At 40.8% G+C, this 22,091-nt stretch overlaps 1 protein-coding gene across 8 annotated transcripts in view; it reads right to left on the reverse strand.

The window, feature by feature from the left end:
* Window positions 1–3,922: 3,922 nt before the first annotated feature.
* ELAVL2 (ELAV like RNA binding protein 2) overlaps window positions 3,923–22,091 on the reverse strand; it is a 174,794-nt gene continuing 156,625 nt past the window's right edge. For 2 of the 8 annotated variants that reach the window (XM_063455187.1, XM_063455191.1), the window contains 3 exons: window positions 19,003–19,228; window positions 6,628–6,669; window positions 3,925–5,070 (listed from right to left, as the gene is read on the reverse strand). In XM_063455187.1, the coding sequence (XP_063311257.1) occupies window positions 4,740–5,070; window positions 6,628–6,669; window positions 19,003–19,228 (599 nt within the window). In that variant the 3' untranslated portion in view covers window positions 3,925–4,739. Of the gene's footprint in view, window positions 5,071–6,627; window positions 6,670–19,002; window positions 19,229–22,091 lie in introns of all 8 variants that reach the window. The other 6 variants (XM_063455189.1, XM_063455188.1, XM_063455192.1 and 3 more) reach the window with 6 other exon arrangements.

The following is a 22,091-nucleotide window of genomic DNA, read 5'->3' on the forward strand; positions in this document are numbered from 1 at the left end:
GGATATTTTCTTATATTCTTTGTTGGCTGCTGCAATTTTGTCTCAATAAGCACACATTGATTGCCAATAAGCATTGACCTGCATTTTACATTTATAGAAGTTTTTTTTGCAATTTAATAGTTTGCACAAGAAAGTGTTCTGCTTTACATAAACTATTTTGCACTTTATATAAACATCCAAATAGTTTGCACTAAATTGATACACCTACTGTTTATCTTACTGGTTATAATATTATTAAAGGGACACTGCAGGCACCCAGACCACTTCTGCCCATTGGAGTGGTCTGGGTGCCAACTCCCACTACTCTTAACCCTGCAAGTGTAATTATTGCAGTTTTTTTTTATAAACTGCAATAATTACCTTGCAGGGTTAACTCCACCTCTAGTGGCTGTATAATGCGCATGCGCATTAGGTCTCCCCAGCCGGTAGGCGGGATCAGTCTCGCCCACCGGCCGACGTAATGCAGGAGGAGCAGCGGCGGAGGGAGAAGCAGCGACGTGGGACATGTCGCTGCCTCTGGTAAGTCACTGAAGGGGTTTTCACCCCTTTAGCAACCGGGGATTGGGGGGTGGGAGGGAGAGGGGACCTGCAGTGCCAGAAAAACTGATTGTTTTCCTGGCACTGGAGTTTCCCTTTAAATATTTGTGTCAATTTTATTCACTTATTTTTGGTTGCTATTTATACCAGAGGACAACATTTCATATACAGCCCATCAATATGTACAAGTGATGTCCAGTGAAACACAACCTTTGTTAAAGGGACACTATATACTCACCAGAACAGCTACATTAGGCTTTAGTTGTTCTGGTGACTAATCATTGTCTTCAGACATTCTCATGCAAACCCTGCCTTTTCAGAAAAAAATGCAGTGTTTACATTGCCCCTTAGGGACACCTCCAAGTGACTGCTCTTCAGATTGCCATTGGAGGTGCTTCCTGGGGCAGTGCTGCACAGTAGGCAGCACTGCCATTCAGGCCCCGACCCCATCCAGCCTCCTTGCCAATTTCAGCCGATATTGGAAAAGCATTGGATTGGCTAAATATCAGAAATTCTGATGTCATCAAGGAGGCAAATTGTGGGCAGGACCAGCGTCGACATAAGTCCTGAAAATAAGGCTAGTTAAAATTTTCTAAGGGGGGTGGGGTGGGGTGGGGATTTAACACTATAGGGTCAGGTATACTTCTAATCCTGGGTGGTTACCAGCCTCTTCTGAGAGATTGAAGAAATATTGCGATTTTGATGGGCTTTTTAACTACTTAATTCTTGTGAGTGCAATCAAATAAAGCATTTCTTTGTGTTTTTCCAGTTGTGCACGGTTTTGTATCTCTTTCGTCCCTTAAGTTTTAAAGTGGGAGAAGGGAAGAACAGAAGTTTTCGTTTTCTGAATTACATACTCCGCCTACTTCTCATATATTTGTTAGTGTTTCTTCTTTTTTACTTTTTATGGTGTGTAATTTTATCTGCACCATTTGTTATCCTTCTGTTTTTTTTTTAGGTTGTGTATTTTTAGATATTTATATTTGCGAAGAAAGAGGAGTCTTCACAGTACCTTTAAGGGCTAATTTATTATTTTTATTTACTCCCCTGTTCCACTACATGTCACATGAGTAATATTGTATTGTTTATTCTGGACACTATAGTGTTAATTTAAGATCCACATTAAAACAGGAAATTTGTAGCACTACTAAAATGAGCAGTACCAAATATTACCTTGATCCCTGCAATGTATATCAAAAACACTTCTACTGCAGATTGAAATATTGTGAGCATGGTTTGCAATCAGATAGGATGCATTACCTGTATATAAGCAGTGATGGAAGAAAAATGTAGTTTGCAATTCCACAATAGTCAACAAAATAAAAAGGCAGTATGTAGGATATGCAAATCTTTAATTTTGCACCAATAAAAACATCACAGTTTTTGCATTTTAAAATTGTGTATATGCCAATATAAATTTCTGTTTAAAGTTTTTACAAAACAGTTTATTGGGCTTCCTTGAAAATATTTGGAGAAACACAAAATAAGCTAATAAGTATAATAAAAATCTTCCAAACCATTTTCCCTTCAACTTTGTTTATTGATGTACTGAACATGGAAAAATACAAAGGATCCAAACACAAAATAAAACTTGTACAGTCTGTTAAATACTCAACAGAATATATAGTTTATGAAAACAGATGTGTTAAGTCATACAGTACAACTTTAAATAAATACCAGCCCCACATTTTATAAAGTGCTCCTAAAAACACTGCAAAGTAAGGCCCAATTTCCATGCTCTTTTGACCATGCCTGAGTGGTTAGTAAGTATTATTGTTATGCAAAGACTATATTTTGGTTACTGCAGGCACTCAGTTTATATACACATACACACACACATCTAGAGATGTATGTAGCTATAAATGCAAATACATATTTCTATTGTTATTTATGAACATTTTTTCTTAAACCTGCTCTAAAGGCCCCTAAATAGTGGTTATACCCACAGGCCGCTTTAAAAAAAAAAAAAAAAAAATACACAATTGCTGAAAAATATTAAAGTGTAAAAAAACAGCACTGGGACATTAGAGCATGAAAATTTGCCTGAACACTTTGACACGCACTTTCACAGTTATGTACTGGACTACCATAAAAAGGTATATATATTTATAGATATTTGATTAACTACAATTTAAAAAATAAACAAAAACAATATCATTTGCAAAGAATTTACAGATGTGTAATGCATAACACATTGCTTACTCGGAGGGAAAGCATTTCTTGCCAGAAAAGTTGTACTAAAGTTCCTAATATATTTTAAGAGGTAAACAAGCCCTCTTTTTTTTTTTTTTTTTAAACTATGTTAAGACTTAATTTCCATCCATGTAAACAATTAGATTTCCCCGACAGTGATTTATGCATCAGACAAAATAAAATTTTGGAGCATACATGTTTTTATTTGTATGAAATAATATTCAATAAAATGAACAGAAAAAGAGTTTTACAGTTATAGTCCTTTTATACTACAAACCTATTGTAAACAAAAAAATTAACATCACAAATCTATTAAAGCTAAATTTTATCTACACACGAAAATAAAAATAAAAAAAAATATAAAGTTAATGCAGTATAATTCAAGTCTTCAGAACTAAAAATAAATACACAGCTCTCCAAAAACAATGTAATACCATCACAAAATGAAAGAAAATGAAAAACACAAACATTCAAAGTTCTAACATCACTTGATATAATAACAAAATCTGAAAAATATAACAAAAGGAGGCTATTTCAATGACTGAGCCAAGTTATATCTTGCAGCAAGATGCTGACAGCAACGGATGTATGAATCACCATAGCTGCAGACAAATACTATAGCTAGGTCATTTCTAAATTATCCCAGTGTTTTATTTACAATACACAAAAGCTCAGGTGCTAGCCATAGCATATTCACCAACAACGCCTTAATTAACAGACAGAATGGTGCCACATTTTGCAGCTTGACATTGCATATATGTGCAATATCGTAGACAAAAAAAATAAAAATATATAAAAAGGAAAGAAAAATGTAAAAATAAATACAGCTCTTCAAACAATTCTGCAAGTACATCACTAAACACCATGAGCTCCTTCTGAAGGGATTGCTTTAGGAAGAACAGATTTCTTTTCCCAAAAATCTTTTGGCAATTTAAGTCTCTTGCCATCTCCTATTCATTGTATGATACTCTTCCCCATTCTATATTTGTTCCAAAATCACAAATTGATGTGAGCTACTTATCACATAATAACCAGTATGGACAGATTATTGTCCAATTATTTTAAATACTAGAACCAACCGGTCCCATTGATTCAAAAACATACAAACACATGAAAGAAAAATAAAACATAAGCGATAAAAAATAAAAAGCATCCCTTTCGTCATAAATCATTTTTCAACATCCCTAAGATCCGATTCCTCCCCCCTCCCGAAAAATACTGATCACGCACAAATATCCTGGTAAGGTAAAAGCTCACAAGGTTGTCATATGAAGTAGATTTCACAAAGTATTCAAGTCAAAATATTTTGTTCCAGGACCAGTAAAAAGTTTCTCCAAATTTTTTTATTTTTATTTTTTATAAAAATAGATGCTATTTTTTCTCATTTGAAACCCACATCAAAGAGGTTCTTATCTCTTTGGCAAGGTACTGCTTTATGAAAAGTCTCCAGTATTCTTACAATAGGTTTTGTTTTTTGAATAGAGGCCATCCCGCCCCAAAACAATAGTTACAAAATAAATATGGTTTAAACAAAATGTGTAAACTTCCAAATAAATAATACTGTTGGTAGATTGAAACAGTATTGTATTACCATGGAATGTAAATTGAGGAACAAAAAAAACAAAACAAAACAAAACCACATTGCCTTAATTACTCATAAGTTTGAAGGCAGTCATGTAAAAACAAAATGAAAGGTTTCTTCCCATCACTGAAATATTTTAAAAGATCCCCCTCAATAGAAGGCATTATAATGCAGTGAGACAGGTAAAAACCCTGTTGCCTAGTGTCCATTCTCAAACATAAAAGGTAAGAAATAGAAATGTAAAGACCAGCAATAACAAAACCTCACGTTCGAATGATGCTAAACTTTTTTTTTTTTTAAACTTTGTCGACTAACTCACCCCGACCCTCACACTTTGCCCCATAAGGACAAAAGAGTTTTTTCAAGGTATAAAGTCTCTTAAACTTGCCTTTGGCGCTCGTGTGTTAACGGGAGTGAAGGTAACTTGTTAAGCTTTGTGTGTCTTGCTGGTTTTGAAAGACACTTGCAAAACACGGTCACCCAAGCGATACCCGTTGAGGCTGGCGATAGCCATTGCTGCCTCATCATAGTTTGTCATAGTCACAAACCCAAAGCCCTTGCATTTGTTGGTGTTAAAATCACGGATGACTTTCACATTGGTGACTGCTCCAAATGGACCAAACATCTGCCACAGGATGCTTTCATCTGCGTCGGGTGCCAGGTTGTAAACAAATATGCACCATCCTGTTCCAGCATGCCCAGGAAAGTTTATTCCAGTCAAACTGGTCATGCCATCGATAGTCATTGGAGAAAATCTACTATAAAAAAAAAAAAAAAGACAAAAACAAAGGATCTAGTGTTAGAAATGTCTGCTATAACTCAGTAAGTAGAATGCACATAAAATATAGGTTAGCTCAGAGTGCAAATAAAAGTTATGTGCAAAACAAAACTATATAAAATACAATTTGTTTCATATGATTCAAAAAAAGTAGTCTTACGGTTTCAAGAACAGACCAAACAAAACAAAACCAAATACACAATTACAGTTTAATAATTACCATGCAGTGAAATGAATGGGAATTTAGGACATTCTAACTTGATAACCAGGAAAGTCAATGGGAAAGATGCATATGTAGAAAAAACAACAAACACTGAAATGGTTATGCTAACGTAGAATGCATGCTGTAGGTATTAGTTTAAAATTTTCTCTTAAAAATGAACATGATACAGTATATATGCAACATCTAAAGGTTCCAAATCAGCCATCCTTGCTCTTCATACATGATGCATTTAATATTGATTTTCTTAAAGGGACCCTATAGTCACCTGAACAATTTTAGCTTAATGAAGCAGTTTTGGTATATAAAACATGCCCCTGCAGCCTCACTGCTCAATCCTCTGCCATTTAGGAGTTAAATCCCTTTGTTTATGAACCCTAGTCACACCTCCCTGTATGTGACTTGCACAGCCTTCCATAAACACTTCCTGTAAAGAGAGCCCTATTTTAGGCTTTCTTTATTGCAAGTTCTGTTTAATTAAGATTTTCTTATCCCCTGCTATGTTAATAGCTTGCTAGACCCTACAAGAGCCTCCTGTATGTGATTAAAGTTCAATTTAGAGATTGAGATACAATTATTTAAGGTAAATTACATCTGTTTGAAAGTGAAACCAGTTCTTTTTTCATGCAGGCTCTGTCAATCATAGCCAGGGGAGGTGTGGCTAGGGCTGCATAAACAGAAACAAAGTGATTTAACTCCTAAATGGCAGTGACTTGAGCAGTGAAATTGCAGGGGAATGATCTATTCACTAAAACTGCTTTATTTAGCTAAAGTAATTTAGGTGACTATAGTGTTCCTTTAAGGAAATTGAGTGTTCTTCTACAAATCAAACATAGGTTTGTGTGCAGGTTCTGACCGATACACTTTAAGACAGAGTTCATCAAATCCGGTTACCATGACAATCTGACGTCAAGAGTTTAGATGGGTTAAGGTGCAAGTGTAACTGAAAAAATGGGCATGTCCAATTTCTTCTAAAGATCGTATATTTATATATTGCAGCATGTTCACAAAAAGAGGAAACATTTGAAAATAGCCAAACACAAATTGGATGACTGAATGTGCAAAGGGTGCAAGCGGTTGGGAAAATACCCGTGCTAACAAAAAGGAAGTTTTGGCTCAGAACACATGTATCTGTACACAGATGAATGTGTGGACAAAAATTATAATTATATATCTATACTACCAAATACAAAAATACAAGCATACTATAGCATGCAGACAGACAGACAGCACTATTTTCAAACCAAAAAACAACCAGTGCATAAGAATTTTCCCATTGAAAATATACAAAAACCACAGAGTCTACAGCAGTTTTACCTCTTTATTCCGCCATAAGCCATATTGAGCAGATTGTCCAACCTGCAAAACATATTTAGCAGATTGTTCAGTCTTTACATTGTGTTTCTCTCCTCTCACATGTAGAGAGGAGCATAGCTTTCAGCAAAGTTTAATGTTTTGATGTGTCAGTCCAACATGATGTAGCAACTAAAAGCATTTCTTGGGTGCTGCTCATGAATAAAACAAGAAAGAGAAATAGTGACCATTTATTCAGATGGTGCCAAGTTACAATATAAGAAGAATCCAACAACCCTAAACATTAAAGTAAACCGGTCATCGCAGATACAGTTTTCCAAACCTCTAGATCAGGGGTTCCCAAACCACGGTACGCACCCCCCCCCCCCCCCCCAGGGGTACCATCTTGTGACCTGGGGGGTACGCGGGGGAAGAAATGGAAAAAAATAAAATAAAAAAAATCGGTAATGTCGGCCGCCGCATGGGTTGCCCATGCAATAAGGATCACCCAATGGACATGTGCCAAGAGGGGCCCGTTCATGCGTTGTGGCGCTTTAATAGCGCAACGGGGCCCCTTCTAACTTGCACTAAGTGCTGGAAGGAAGTAAGTGAGCTGGGCACTTCCTCCCAGATCAAGGAGAATATGCTGGATGGGAGGGGGAGCCGTGAGCAGTGTAAGGGAGGGGGGGCACAACCCCACCCTCAGCCATGGAAGCTACCATCCAGCACCAACAAGGTAAGAAACTGGAGGGTGTCTGGAATTGTGACTTGTGTGTGTTTTGTATCTGTACAGCAGTATGTGTGTCAGTGTATCTGTATGTGCATGTGTCCGCGCAACTGTATGTGTGAGTATTTAACACACATACAGTTGCATAGACACAGATGCAGTGTCTCCCCTCCCCCCACCCCCTCCTATGGGCATTTCTGAGTTTGACATTTTATATTTGTTGATATACACACACCCACATATAAATACATATGAAATAAAAAAACACAATAAGAAATTCCACCAGTGGGGGAAAAAAATTGTAAAATGTACCCTTAATATGCTGGTCATAAAGATTCCTCTACTGCTTCTTATTTGACAACATACAAACATAATACTCAAAAATACAGAAAGGATCACAATAGTGTAATAAAATCATTAAAAAAAAAAGGATCAAGGGAAGGAGAATAGAATAGGGATACATCAAAGATATAACAGCCCTGCAGGAAAACAGACACTCAAAAGAAAAGACTATCCACAGGTATTGGAGCGTATTAGTTTTAATTTAAGCTTAACTTGTTTAGCTGCTTGGAGTGTAACTTGAAGTGTTTCTTTTCCCTTTTACTATTTAAAAAGCTCATTTTATTTGCATTATCCCAGTCTCCTCCTGAGTGGATCAATCTTGTTTTTTTTTAGAAGTTGTTATTGCTGTAACACACACTATTCCTGGATATCCCTGTTTGGGAAGCAGAGACAAGCTTCCCATAACAAGTTAAATGTCCCCAACATTATGTTGGCTTCCTAGTATGTAAATACATATCTGTTTTCACTATGCATTCTCAGATTGCCTGTCCAAAGTTGATGCAATAAATAATTCTGGCTCTTTCTATTCATGCTGCTCTCACACAGCTCTTACCCCTACTTCAACTTGCAGGCATTGTTTTCCATAAAGCAGAAGGCAAGCAGGAAAGACATCCAGAAGGGTTCTCCTGATAACAGACCTGCAGAGCACAGCCTTAATTTTGTGCCAAATGGCACAGACTTAACAGAATGACATAAGAAAAAGGTAGATTTTTTAAATCTGATTTTAGTGAAAAAGTAACAAAATAAACACAGGGAAAGTGCTAATTATTATTTTATTATTTATATAGCGCCATCAGACGCCGTAGCGATATGCACCTTAAGTGGGTGCAGACTATACAGTTGTACCTCAGTTTATGAATTTAATGCATTCTCTGGGACATTTTGTTTTGCGAAAAAAATTGTAAACCGAAATGTGGTTTCCCATAGGAATGCATTAAAAACCAATTAATGTGTTCCGGAGGTCAGAAAAAAGTCAAAATGAGCTGGCATGGAAACCAAGCCACAATGCAGAACACACAGTAAAAGTCATGCAAACGACTAGGCTCAGCTCCCTGCCTTTCCACAGCTTGACAAAAAAGTTCCAAAAGTCCCAAAACTGCTGTGAAAAATTTCCAGAATGGCTTCAAAACTCTATGCAAAAACCGCTTCAACATCCCCAACACCTTCACACTCGACGCCACATGCTACCCACAGACTCCAGCATGCACGGGGCGGCGCTATAAACCTCCAGGCGCAATGCATCCTGAGGAAACTTGCTCCGTTTTGCGGAAAAAAAATAGTAAAATCATAAACAGAGGCATTTTCAACGGATTTTTATTTGTAAACTGAAAAATTAAGTTAACCGAGGTACCACTGTAATTATCTTTGCCACAGGGTATGACCCTCATTAGTGAATCAGTACACTGATTAGGAATCCCAACAGCCGCCCTCTGACTCACTGAGTGCCAGGACCACAAGGAAGAAATGGTCCACACCTGCTTTGTGGTGCAGACCATATGCTGAGTCACTCGACCACTAAACCCCAAATTGACTGCCAGTGACCATATACCCCCTCCCTGCAGAAAGTTAAGCAGGGAGTGTGTAAGTAAGGGGCGACAAAATAAAGGACAGCCACAGCATTCCCACACATTTCAGACCTGTAGCAAGGACATCACACACATATTACAGTTAGCATGCACCACACCCAAAACACATTACATGCAGCAAACACATAATGGGACCAGTCACTAAATGTTTGCAAATTAAATACAAATGAAAAAAATGGAAATAAAAGGTTTAATTGGAGGATATTTCCTGTTTGAGTCAGTTTTTCCATTCCTATTTAGTTGGACATGTTTGTGGAGTTTAAAGCCCTGGACAATTACAGGGTTTTTCAATATTACATTAATCTGTGGTTTTTACAGTACCTTACCACTTCAAGTTCTTCACCAAAAGATACCCTCAAAATCAGAGGACTTTTTTCTTTCCATGGAAATTGTAGAGTACCACTGAATCACAAAGAATTCATTGGGGGAGGGCCCAATTCTAACAAACCGTTTTGACAGCAACATTTTCTGGTAAATGTGAAAAAGACACTTACATAAACTATTAATGTTAAACCCTTGTGGTTAGGATGCTATGAAACATTCTAGCATTTTGGTGTTACCAGATTTAACCTGTTCAAACTTGGGAGTCCCAGATATCAACTGATAACTGGAATTCCCCATTTGTCAGGCTGATTGACCAACGGTACGCAGCACTGAATAGAGCATTTTAAATGTACTGAGAATGCCACAAATTAGCAGGTTGCGTTCACTCACTGTTTCTTGGATGGCAGGTAATCAAAATATTCCCGTAGGGCTTGGACAGACCCTGACAGAGCCTACCAGCTTGGCCCAATGAGGATTGTGATCGGGGCTGGGCTTTGCCAGCCGCCCAGCACTGACTTTCAGCATTACAGGATTACTGATAACATCCAGTAGATAGTACTAACATAATGTTCTCTACTGTTTAAACTAGGAAACATCTGATGATATCAGTACTGATATTAGATTTATTTTTGCAGTTAGGATTAATTGTAGGGTTAGTGTTAATGCTGTTTTAGCGTTTGGGACAATGTAGGTTTAATGTTTAGACAGTTATCTGACATGAAGTGGTCAGGGTGCCAATAAAAATCCCTTTAAAATTATTGATTACATGAGATCGAATGGTGCATGCAAGCAAATTGAATTGGTATACATACTGTATTTTACACGGTGAAATATTTTAGGTCTCACTAAAAGCAATATATCAGTTACATTTTCATTATAATACAATACATGGAAAAGTATTATATTTGTATGCAAGAAAGCTGAAAGAAGCATTGCAGGGAGAACTGTATTATGCACCTTGAGGAAAACCAAATAGGCTGAAACGCATTGGGCTATTGTGGACTCATATCCATGTCTATTTTCTGCTAACATAGCGTTTTTTTTTTTTTTTTTTGGGGGGGGGGGGGGGGGGGGGGTGTTTAACTAAAGTAAAATGTTCATTACATACTGGATATCTTCTTTCTTGTGGGACACTAGAGACGTGAGTGGACCAAGGAGTGGAGCCTATAGCCTGAATAGCCATATTATTCAACTGCCTACATAGCCAGAGCCTGCTTGATAAGGCTCTAGACAGTGTGAGTGACCCATTACCTCTACTATTGATCCATTATGTTATATTACAGTATTAGGCTATGATAGTTTTTATATTGTTTTGCAGAACAATCAGAAGGTACTACACTCATTACTATTAAGTATCAGTCACTGTTAAATGTTTTTGTACCCCGTTCTATGTTTTGCTTTCTTGTGTATGTATTTAGTGTCGTTTGAGTGATTCTAGACACTGGAGGCAGAGGCGGCTATAGACTGAGTTCTTAGGTGAAACTCAAACATGAGGCCCCACTAACAAAAAGTGAGTTGCACAGGAGAGGCCTTGTTTAGATGTTACAGAACTGTAACACCCTCAGAGGCTGCATTACCATCAAAGGAGAGGGCAGCAGCATTGAACATGTAACAAAGCTATTAAATAATCACTAAGTTATAAGCTTGCAGCATAAGGAGATGCTATACTTAAAGGAACACTACAGGGTCAGGTACACAAACATTCCCTTTAGTGTTAAAACACCATTGAGCCTCCTGCCCCCTCTAAATATAGCAAGATTGTATCTTTATTCCAGTCAGCTGCTGCTGGCTCTGCCCTGATTTGCCTACTTGGCTGACATAATCAGAAGAGGTGTTCTGAGCCAATCACAAAGCTTTCCGATAGGAAAGCATTGGATAGGCTGAGACTGTCAAGGGGGCATATAGTGGGGCAGAGCCAGTAAAAGCCAAACAGCCCTAGCCAATCAGCATATCCTCATAGATGCATCTCTATGAGGAAAGTTTGGTGTCTCCATGCAGAGGGTGGAAACACCAAATGGCAGTGCTGCAGTGTCACTGCCCCCAGGAAGAACCTCTAGCAGCCATCTGAGGATTGGCCAGTGGAGTTATCCCTGGGATGCAATGTAAACACTGCCTTTTTTCTGAAAATAAACCAAAATTAAAAAAAAATGTTTACTGCAAAAAGCCTGAAGGTAATTATACTCACCAGAATAAATACAATAAGCTGGATTTGTTCTGGTGACTATAGTATCCCTTTAAAATGAGCCTGTCATAACACGTTATCATTAAATTACCTTCAGCAAGGTTTATTGACAACTCTCAGCAAATGTTGCTAAATGTAGCATAAAAGTATTTATTTTTTTCTACAATTACTAAAAAAGCACTAGTGATTCCCTTAACCCCTTAAGGACCAAACTTATGGAATAAAAGGGAATCATGACATGTCACACATGTCATGTGTCCTTAAGGGGTTAAACAATGCATGAATTTATATCCTCACACTAAATCTGATGTCACATAAAAGATCAAATAAAAATATATGGCAAGCAAATACACAATCATGTGTATGAAAGGGAAAAATAAAAGCATAATTATATACCAGTAAGCTTAATGTAGTGCTTTGGTGCAGTCTCTGAAGCCTTCACAAAATAGACAAACTGTCAACATTGTCTTTAAAAAGATAAAAATAGTACCCAACACCACTTCTAGTGGCTTCCTATTGCAGTCCTGTAATCCCGTACAGCAAGTCAAAGTCTGGCACGGGCCACATATACCAGGATTAAGTTTACGTGGGTCGCCACGCCTCTACTAAACCACAGTACCACCTCTACCACCCTGTGCCAAATCTGATCCTCCGGCTGACACACATACACATATACTCACTGACAGACACACACACTGACACATTCTTACACACACACACACATCCTTTTCTTATTGCTCCCTACCTTTTGGAGCCAATATGGGGCCTCTCTCCCTGGGGTCCAGTGCGGTCCTTCTATCTGCTCCCTCACGCGATTTACTGATGCTAGGTGCCGGAATAGGACGTTATATTCCGGCGCCTAGCTTCACTACAGACTGCGTGCGCCAGTGAGCATTGAGGAGCAGGAGCACTGAGCTCACTCGCTGACCCTCCTCCCCGGTCGGGTAAGTGTTAGCAGAGTAGGCACCTGAAATGTGGGGAAAGCACCGCTATAACACTGAGCATGTACTCTCGGCTCGCAAAGATGGTCCTTGTGGGCCGCGAGTTTGACATGATTGATGTACAGATACTTGGCATCCATGCTCAATTTGAATTCTCACGTTGGTCAATACCTTACTAGTGTTAGAAAGAAAAGATTACTTCGATCATCTGGATAAAATACCCAGGTGTCCAAAGTAAGTACTGGAATTAGAAAAAATGGGATCTTCCAAATTATATAAACGTAAGGAGTCATATAGCAAACATAACCAAATTAGTGGTCAAACATCCGAATTGGGTAGAAAATCTAGCCTTAATGGCACACCTCTAAATATCCTAGTAAATGTAGTACTTGTAGAAGTACAAGTTATGGTGCTTGTAATGTTTCTTTGAAGTCACATTTTGGTGTTTTCACACTGATGTGTTTAATTCACATTTTCTGATGTACATTCAATTCCTGTTTTATCTTTGTAAATGTACACTTTGGTGCAGCACTCATTACATTAATTTGTTAGAAAAGCCAATTTCTCCCTTTCTGGACTTATCTAAAAAAGTAAACAGAATCTTAATTTGTGGGATTCCTAAGTTTTTGACTATTACTGGGTGATCAAAGATCTTCATCTAGAGGCAAAATATACCTATAATATACAGTGAGGGGGAAAGTATTTGATCGCCTGCTGATTTTAAGCTTTCTCCCACTGACAAAGAAATTATCAGTCTATACATTTTAATGGTAGTTTTATTTTAACAGTGAGACAGAATAATAAAACAAAAAAAATTAAAATCCAGAAAAATGCAAGTCAAAAAAGTTATAAATTGGTTTGCATGTCAATGAGTGAAATAAGTATTTGATCCCCTATCAATCAGCAAGATATCTGTCTCCCAGGTGGAGCCTCCTAATCTCAGCTCGTTACCTATATAAAAGACACCTGTCCACAGCAGCAATCAGATTCCAAACTCTCCACCATGGCCAAGACCAAAGAGCTGTCCAAGGATGTCAGGGACAAGATTGTAGACCTACACAAAGCTGGAATGGGCTACAAGACCATCACCAAGCAGCTTGGTGAGAAGGTGACAACAGTTGGTGCGATTATTCGCAAAGGGAAGAATCACAAAATAACTTTCAGTCTCTCTCGGTCTGGTGCTCCATGCAAGATCTCACCTCATGGAGTTTTAATGATCATGATCCACGGTGAGGAATCAGCCCAGAACTACACTGGAGGATCTTGTTAATGATTTCAAGGCAGCTGAATACTTATTTCACTCATTGACATGCAAAATCAATTTATAACCTTTTTGACATGCGTTTTTCTGGATTTTCTTCTTTTTTGTTCTGTCTCTCCCTGTTAAAATACACCTACCATTAACCTTCTAGACCAGGGCTTCCCAAACTTTTATGGGCAGAGACCCACTTTTCAAAATGGTAATTTTTCGAGACCCACTTGCTTTTAATGCGTATTTTAAAAAGTGAACACCATGGCAATCCGCTTCAGAGGGATACAATTGGCAAACTATAGCAATCCGCTTTAGATGCATACAATTGGCACACCGTGGAAATCCGCTTTAGATGCATACAATTGGCACACCGTGGAAATCCGCTTTAGATGCATACAATTGACACACCATGGCAATCCGCTTTAGATGCATAAAATTGGCATATCATGGCAATCACTTTTAGATGCATAAACTTGGTACATCATGGCAATCAGCTTCAGAAGAATACAATTGGCACACCATGGCAATCCGCTTAAGATGCATACAATTGGCATACCATTGCAATCAGTTTTAGATGCATAAAATTGGTACATCATTGCAATCAGTTTTAGAGGCATACAATTGGAACATCATGACAGCTTTAAATACATAAACTTGGCACACCATGGCAATCAGCTTCAGAAGCATTCAATTGGCACACCATGGCAATCAGCTTTAGATGCATAAAATTGGCATATCATGGCAATCACTTTTAGATGCATAAACTTGGCACATCATGGCAATCAGCTTCAGAAGCATACAATTGGCATACCATTGCAATCACTTTTAGATGCATAAAAGTGGTACATCATGGCAATCAGTTATAGAGGCATACAATTGGAACATCATGACAGCTTCAAATACATAAACTTGGCACACCATGGCAATCAGCTTTAGATGCATAAACTTGGCATATCATGGCAATCACTTTTAGATGCATAAACGTGGCACATCATGGCAATCACTTTTAGATGCATAAACTTGGCACACCATGGCAATCACTTTTAGATGCATAAACTTGGCACACCATGGCAATCAGTTTCAGAAGCATTCAATTGGCACACCATTGAAAACAGTCAGATGCATAAAATTGGCACACCATGGCAATCAGCTTTAGATGCATAAAATTGGCATAACATGGCAGTTTTAGAGGCATAATTTTGATATATCATGGCAGTTTTAGAGGCAGAAACTTTACACATCATGGCAATCAGTTTTAGAGACATACAACTGCTTACTCACAGGCTCAGAATCAGAAATTTTGTTGTCCTGCTCTTTCATCCAGGCACCTCACATTGATTATCCTAGTGGTGGAACTAATGTAGAGAGGACCGTGGTGCAAGTATGTTTTCTGGGCCCCCATCTAGTGAAAGTGTGGCCAAAAGGTAGATCTCCATCGGAGAACTTCAACAATAATATGCCAGATGGAGATCTACCATTTGCACATCATTGCAGGGTTATATTTGTGAGCAGTGTTTGAATGTAAGCATGTTTTTGTATTAAGTATATGTGTGCATGTATGAGTGTATTTGTATGTACTGTTGCTATTGGAATGTAGTGGTGTACTTGTTTGTAATGTTTGCATCTGAATGCAGGGGTGTTTGTATATGTAGTGTAGGGCTTTAAATGCAGGTGTGCTTTTTGTGTGTAGTGTTGGTGTTTGAATGAAGGGGTGTTTGTAGATCATTTTAGTGTTTTAATGCAGGGGGTGTATTTGTATGTAATGTTTGCGTTTGATTGCTGTGTGTGTGTGTGTGTAGTGGATGCAGTGTGTGTATATTGTGTTTATAAAATATACATATACACAATGTGTGTTTCAATGTAAGCATGGTTTTTGTATGGAGTATGTGTGCAGTGTATACACACACACACACACAGACACACAGACACACAAATACACACATTGACACAGCGATACACACAATGACACTTAGTTTCCCACACACAGATACACAGACACTCATGTACACAGATACACACAGACACACAAATACACACACACTGACACAAAAGGACACGCAGAGACAGGAGGTGAGGGTGACAGTGTGGGAGGGAGTGTGTGTACTGGTAACAGTGTGGGGGGCAGTGTGAGAAAGGGTTACAGTGGGTGGGCAGGGGGAGAAAGGGTTACAGTGGGCAGGCAGGGGGAGAAAGGGTTACAGTGTGGGGGGGGCAGGGGGAGAAAGGGTTACAGTGTGGGGGGGGCAGGGGGAGAAAGGGTTACAGTGGGGGGGCAGGGGGAGAAAAGGTTACAGTGTGGGGAGAGGGGCAGGGAGAGAAGGGGTTACAGTGGGGGGTAGGCAGAGGAGGGGTTACAGTGGGGGAGGGGGGCAGGGATAGAAGGGGTTACAGTGTGGGCAGGCAGAGAAGGGGTTATAGTGGGGGGAGGGGGGCAGGCAGAGAAGGGGTTACAGTGGGGGGGAGGAGGGCAGGCAGAGAAGGGGTTACATTGGGGGGGAGGGGGTCAGACAGAGAAGGGGTTACAGTGGGGGGGAGGAGGGCAGAAAGAGAAGGGGTTACATGGGGGGGAGGGGGTCAGACAGAGAAGGGGTTACAGTGGGGGGAGGAGGGCAGGCAGAGAAGGGGTTACAGTGGGGGGAGGGGGGCAGGCAGAGAATGGGTTACAGTGGGGGGAGGAGGGCAGGCAGAGAAGGGGTTACATTGGGGGAGGAGGGCAGGCAGAGAAGGGGTTACATTGGGGGGGAGGGGGTCAGACAGAGAAAGGGTTATAGTGGGGGGGAGGAGGGCAGGCAGAGTATGGGTTACAGTGGGGGGAGGAAGGCAGGCAGAGAAGGGGTTACAGGGGGAGGGGGGCAGAAAGAGAAGGGGTTACATGGGGGGGTCAGACAGAGAAGGGGTTACAGTGGGGGGGAGGAGGGCAGGCAGAGAAGGGGTTACGGGGGGAGGGGGGCAGGCAGAGAAGGGGTTACAGTGGGGAGGAGGAGGGCAGGCAGAGAAGGGGTTACAGTGGAGGGAGGGCAGGCAGAGAAGGGGTTACAGTGGAGGGAGGGCAGGCAGAGAAGGAGTTACAGTGGGGGGAGGGGGCAGGCAGAGAACGGGTTACAGTGGGGGAGGAGGGCAGGCAGAGATGGGGTTACAGTGGGGGAGGAGGGCAGGCAGAGATGGGGTTACAGTGGGGGAGGAGGGCAGGCAGAGAAGGGGTTACAGTGGGGGGAGGGGGGCAGGCAGAGAAGGGGTTACAGTGGGGGGAGGGGGGCAGGCAGAGAAGGGGTTACATTGGGGGGGAGGGGGTCAGACAGAGAAGGGGTTACAGTGGGGGGGGAGGAGGGCAGGCAGAGAAGGGGTTACAGTGGGGGGGAGGGCAGGCAGAGAAGGGGTTACAGTGGGGGGAGGGCAGAGAAGGGGTTACAGGGGGGCAGACAGAGAAGGGGTTACATTGGGGGGAGGGCAGGCAGAGAAGGGGTTACAGTGGGGGGAGGGGGCAGGCAGAGAAGGGGTTACATTGGGGGGAGGGGGGCAGACAGAGAAGGGGTTACAGTGGGGGGGGGGGCAGGGCAGAAAAAGAAGGGGTTACATTGGGGGGGAGGGGAGCAGGCAGAGAAGGGGTTACAGGGGGGCAGACAGAGAAGGGGTTACATTGGGGGGGAGGAGGGCAGGCAGCGAAGGGGTTACAGTGGGTGGGGGGTAGACAGAGAAGGGGTTACATTGGGGTGGGGGGGCATTGTTTGGGCTCTGTGCCCTACCTTCTTTAAACATCCCTGGTGGTCCAGTGTCTCCCTGGTGGTCCGGTGGGTTAACACTCCGGTCTGCAGCTCCGCCAGGTGCTGAGCTGCAGACAGTGTAATAAAAGTCCCGCGAGCTCCCAAAGTGTTGCCATGGTAACGCTCTGGGAGCTCACGAGACTCCTATCACACGGTCTGCAGCTCTGCACCCGGCGGAGCTGCTGGCAGACTGACTGGAGGGAGCCCGGCGGCATACAGGGCAAACCGCCAGGCTCCCTCCTGGTGTCAGTCTGCATGCCTGACTGCCCGGCGGCCCTGGATGTGTGGGTCAGCGCGACCCACCCACACTTTGGGAACCGCTGTTCTAGACTGATCATTTCTTTGTCAGTGGGCAAAAGTTCAAGATCAAATACTTTCTCTCACTGTATGTGTTACTCCTCTTAAACAATGCGGACATACACAATTTAAATAGATATAAAAAATTGACAATTTAAAGGAAAATAGAATACAAGCTGTAAAAAGGATTCTCAGTAGTCTGGGGGAGGGACACTATAGTATTAGGAAAACAGCATTGAGATGATATGGTCTGGTTGACTATAGAGGTCCTTTAATACAAGTGTTTTATGTGTGTCTTTTTAATAGGATTGCAGCAGGTAAATGTAGTGTTTCACAAAGACACATGAGCCATGCAAGGTGTGAACGAAGTAGGTGTCACCTGCCTAAATAACCTCACTGCCTCAAGAAGCATTTACATACACAAGAACATTAAAAAATAAAATACAAATGACTGACTATTGTGGCAGCATTAAATAAGTGGCACGGTTAATGTCACAAAGCAGGCATTGCCTCAAATGACTAAGGTTGGTCATTTAAAAATAAACATGAAGAATGATTGCCAGGTAGCAATTGTGCCCTCTCACCCCTTGCTGAACTCACACAGATCAAAGCATACGACTGTTCTCGCACACACTGTGCAATGTATGCAACTAGGTCTTATTCTACTAAATCCATGTTAAATGGTCCAAAATGTGCACATATAAGAATTGGATCTGCCTATAAAGAAAATAATCCAAGTTCTTAAAGTACAGACAAGACCTTCAAAGCCTACACATGAAAACCTTGTTGGACAATCCAGAAGAAATGCAAAGATCCTAAGTATCTGTAAAACTGTAAATGTTTTTCGTGAGGGCTATGGATGTAACGTTATTAAAATGTCAATCCGCCTGATAAATTTAAAATAAAAATGGTTGGCAAATTATGGGATTTAAAAAACAAACATTCAAATTAGAAAACAGTATAAAGGGGAAAATATCTTAAACGAACCTAAAACGTTGAGCCTGCTGAGCAAGTGGTCCTGGGTATCGTCTGTTTGGGGACTGATACAGTTGAGAAAGAATTGTGTGATTCACTTTTTGGCTTGGGTTATTTGCAAACTTAACAGTGATGGGTTCTGTTGCTCCAGGAGGCTTCTGCCCATTCAGACCTTTGATTGCTTCCTCTGCCTCAATCCTTTTGTCAAAGCGGATGAAGCCGACTCCCCTTGATACACCTATGAAAGGGAAGCAAAAAGAATTTATAAAGCCTGGTCTGGCTATTTTGGGAACCATCAGATAATAAGAACTTAGTGAGACCTAATGGAAGTTTCGTTTTACTACAAATTCTAGGAAATTGCAAAACTAGAAAAAACCTGGGATGGCAAAGTAAAATCCTATCAAGTCTGCCTTCAATTAATTTCTTATCAGATAATTTGGATTTATCAGGGCGAGTTAAAAAGGGGATAACCTATATAAGAGACCTAATGGAAGGCAGTGAACTAAAGACATTAACAACCCTAGAGACAGAATATAGGCTAAATTAGAACAAGACTTAAATATTTGAGAGTGAAAGGTATCCTTGGTAAATATTTGGACAAAACAGAGAATGATGGACCCATTTGATTGCTGAATACTATGTCACAGCAGCTGAATTACAAAATAAAATAACCAATTTCCGTCTGTTGTTGAAGATGCTAATGCTTGACCATACCCTCTTGGCAATTAGAAAATGGGAACAAGAGCTACATTGCTCCATCCTGCAAACAGAATGGAATCATTCATTGAAACCAACATATAGAACGATCAACTGTTTGAACCTGAACTACATTACAAGTCAGGGATGTGCAATTCCTATCGCCCAACGCCTGGGACATGCAGTTCTGGGCACCGAGCAGATAGTTATTTTTTTGCTTTTAGCCCTGCTTCGGGTAGCAGCAGAGTGACTGGCTGGGTCCTCTGTCCACGACCGAGGACCCGACATCATAAGGGGCACTGTGTCTTGCCCTGTGTGCCGGGCCCCTCTTGTCTACCCATGGAGAAAACCAGCACAGTCTGCAGCTCCGCTGGGTATAAGCAGCAGACTGCACTGTATCTCGCGATCTTTGACCAATCAATCAGAGTGTTGCTGCGGGTTACCACAGCAACGCTCTGACTTCTGAAACTGGCTAGATACAGCACAGTCTGCAGCTCACACCCGGCGGGAACTGCAGACTGGAGAGACAGACCACCAGGGAGCCAGGACACTGGACCATGAAAAAAAAAAAAAAAAGTATTTTTAACACCCCCCACACGCTCTGCCACCTCACACTATGTGCCCTACACGCCTATCCCACCCCACACTATGTGCCTACACTCTACATACTCTACAAACATCTGCAAGTTAATGAATAGGTTGCACTTAGTTCCTGTTAGCATTGCCATGTACTCAAATAGCACAAATACATGCTGGAGGTGTAATACAATGAGGGGGAATCCGACGCGTATACGGTGGGGTTCTCCTCTTATGATCAATCTGGCATATAGTGGAGGAATTCTTCTCAAACTGGCTAAGCCGGAATTTTTATTTCACCCCAATTAGAATCCTTCTCCATATGCCCTTCAATGGTTTGAATCATCTGGAGACAAAAGACTTCTTAAATCTGGTGATGGCAGTTCAACTGCATATAGCCAGGAATTCAAAATCTCCCAATAAAATTAACTGGACAACAGTTAAAGTAAGATTTATTTTCATATACAGGGCTTTTTATCCCAGGATGCTCTGTGCATGAGAGATAATTGCATGAGAGAAAGCTATAACTCATTTATCTCCCAGGTACAGAAAAATGTACAATATTCTAAAATCACCCCAAAAATATACTTTAACTTCTGAACCCCACGAAAGTCATATCATTGAATAGCTTGGATCTGAGCGCACACTTTGCCGAAATATCTCTCAGATCCCTTCATTGGTTCGTAACCACCATTTGAATAAATTTTTGAGCAGTCGGCCACGAGGGGATAACGTAACAGTTCCAGATAAAACAAAACAACGATCGGTCATCTTGCGGGGGTTCTCGCACCAACACCGATGAATCTATCTCCTAAATGTTAGGGAGTGAATGCTCCCCCTGTTTGGTAGTACGTGCCTTCCGAACGCTGTTCTGTTTGGGAAGTTGGATGGGCAGCGGTACAAGTTTCCCAAATGTTTGCGGGGTCGCATATCCAAAAACAGTTTCACGCTGTTGACGACCATGTACCGCTGCTGCGTTCGGGAGACGAAATAGCCGACAATTGTTTGAACATGTGTGCTCAGTTATACGAAAATAAAATTGTGGTTAGCAGTCAGGGGTGGTCGGTGATTAACCCCTTCCCGACCAAAGACGGAAATTTTCTGTCAAGCTTGTCCTTGCGTTAAGGACCCTTGATGGAAAATGTCCGTCATTTACTAAAACATTAACCCCAGATGGTCGCGATTGCAGGGTTAACGCTCATCCAGTCTGCCTTGGCATTCAAGGCAGACCGGGAGCACCCAATTGCGCTGTCCCTGCAGCAGTGATCGCTCTGACAGGCTGTCAGAGCGAGCAAATGTGCTGCAGGGACTCACGATTTGCCTCCCTGCTCTTCTGTGCCCAGTGTGAAGTGCAGGGAGACTGATCAGTTAACAAAATTGACCCCTTCCATTACTTTTTTTTTCTTTTTTACCCTCAGGGGATACATTTATTTTATTAATTAAATGTTTTAAAATTATATATTTAGCTAGCTGGGGTGGGTGGAAGTTAAGTTAGTGGGCAATTGGGGAATTTAAGTTAAAAAAAAAAAAAAGCTTTAAAAAGTATAAAAAAGTTGTAATGCTTTAAAAAATAAATCCCACCCCCCTTTATCCAGTCCAAATAAAAATTAACCCTTTACCCGCCAGTTGATCACTGCCTACAGTGATTTTTTACATTTGTTTGTTTTTTTTTTTTTTAACCCCTGAGGATTAATTTTTTTTTTTTTTTTAACCCTCAAGGGTTCAATTTAATTAATTTTAATATTTTAAAATGATCTATTTTGCAAGCTGGGCTGGGTGAGTGTTATGGGAAAGTGGGGAATTTAATGTTAGTGCTGCTTACTGCTAGT

Source organism: Pelobates fuscus, chromosome 5, assembly GCF_036172605.1.
Source record: "Pelobates fuscus isolate aPelFus1 chromosome 5, aPelFus1.pri, whole genome shotgun sequence".
Lineage (NCBI taxonomy): Eukaryota > Metazoa > Chordata > Amphibia > Anura > Pelobatidae > Pelobates > Pelobates fuscus.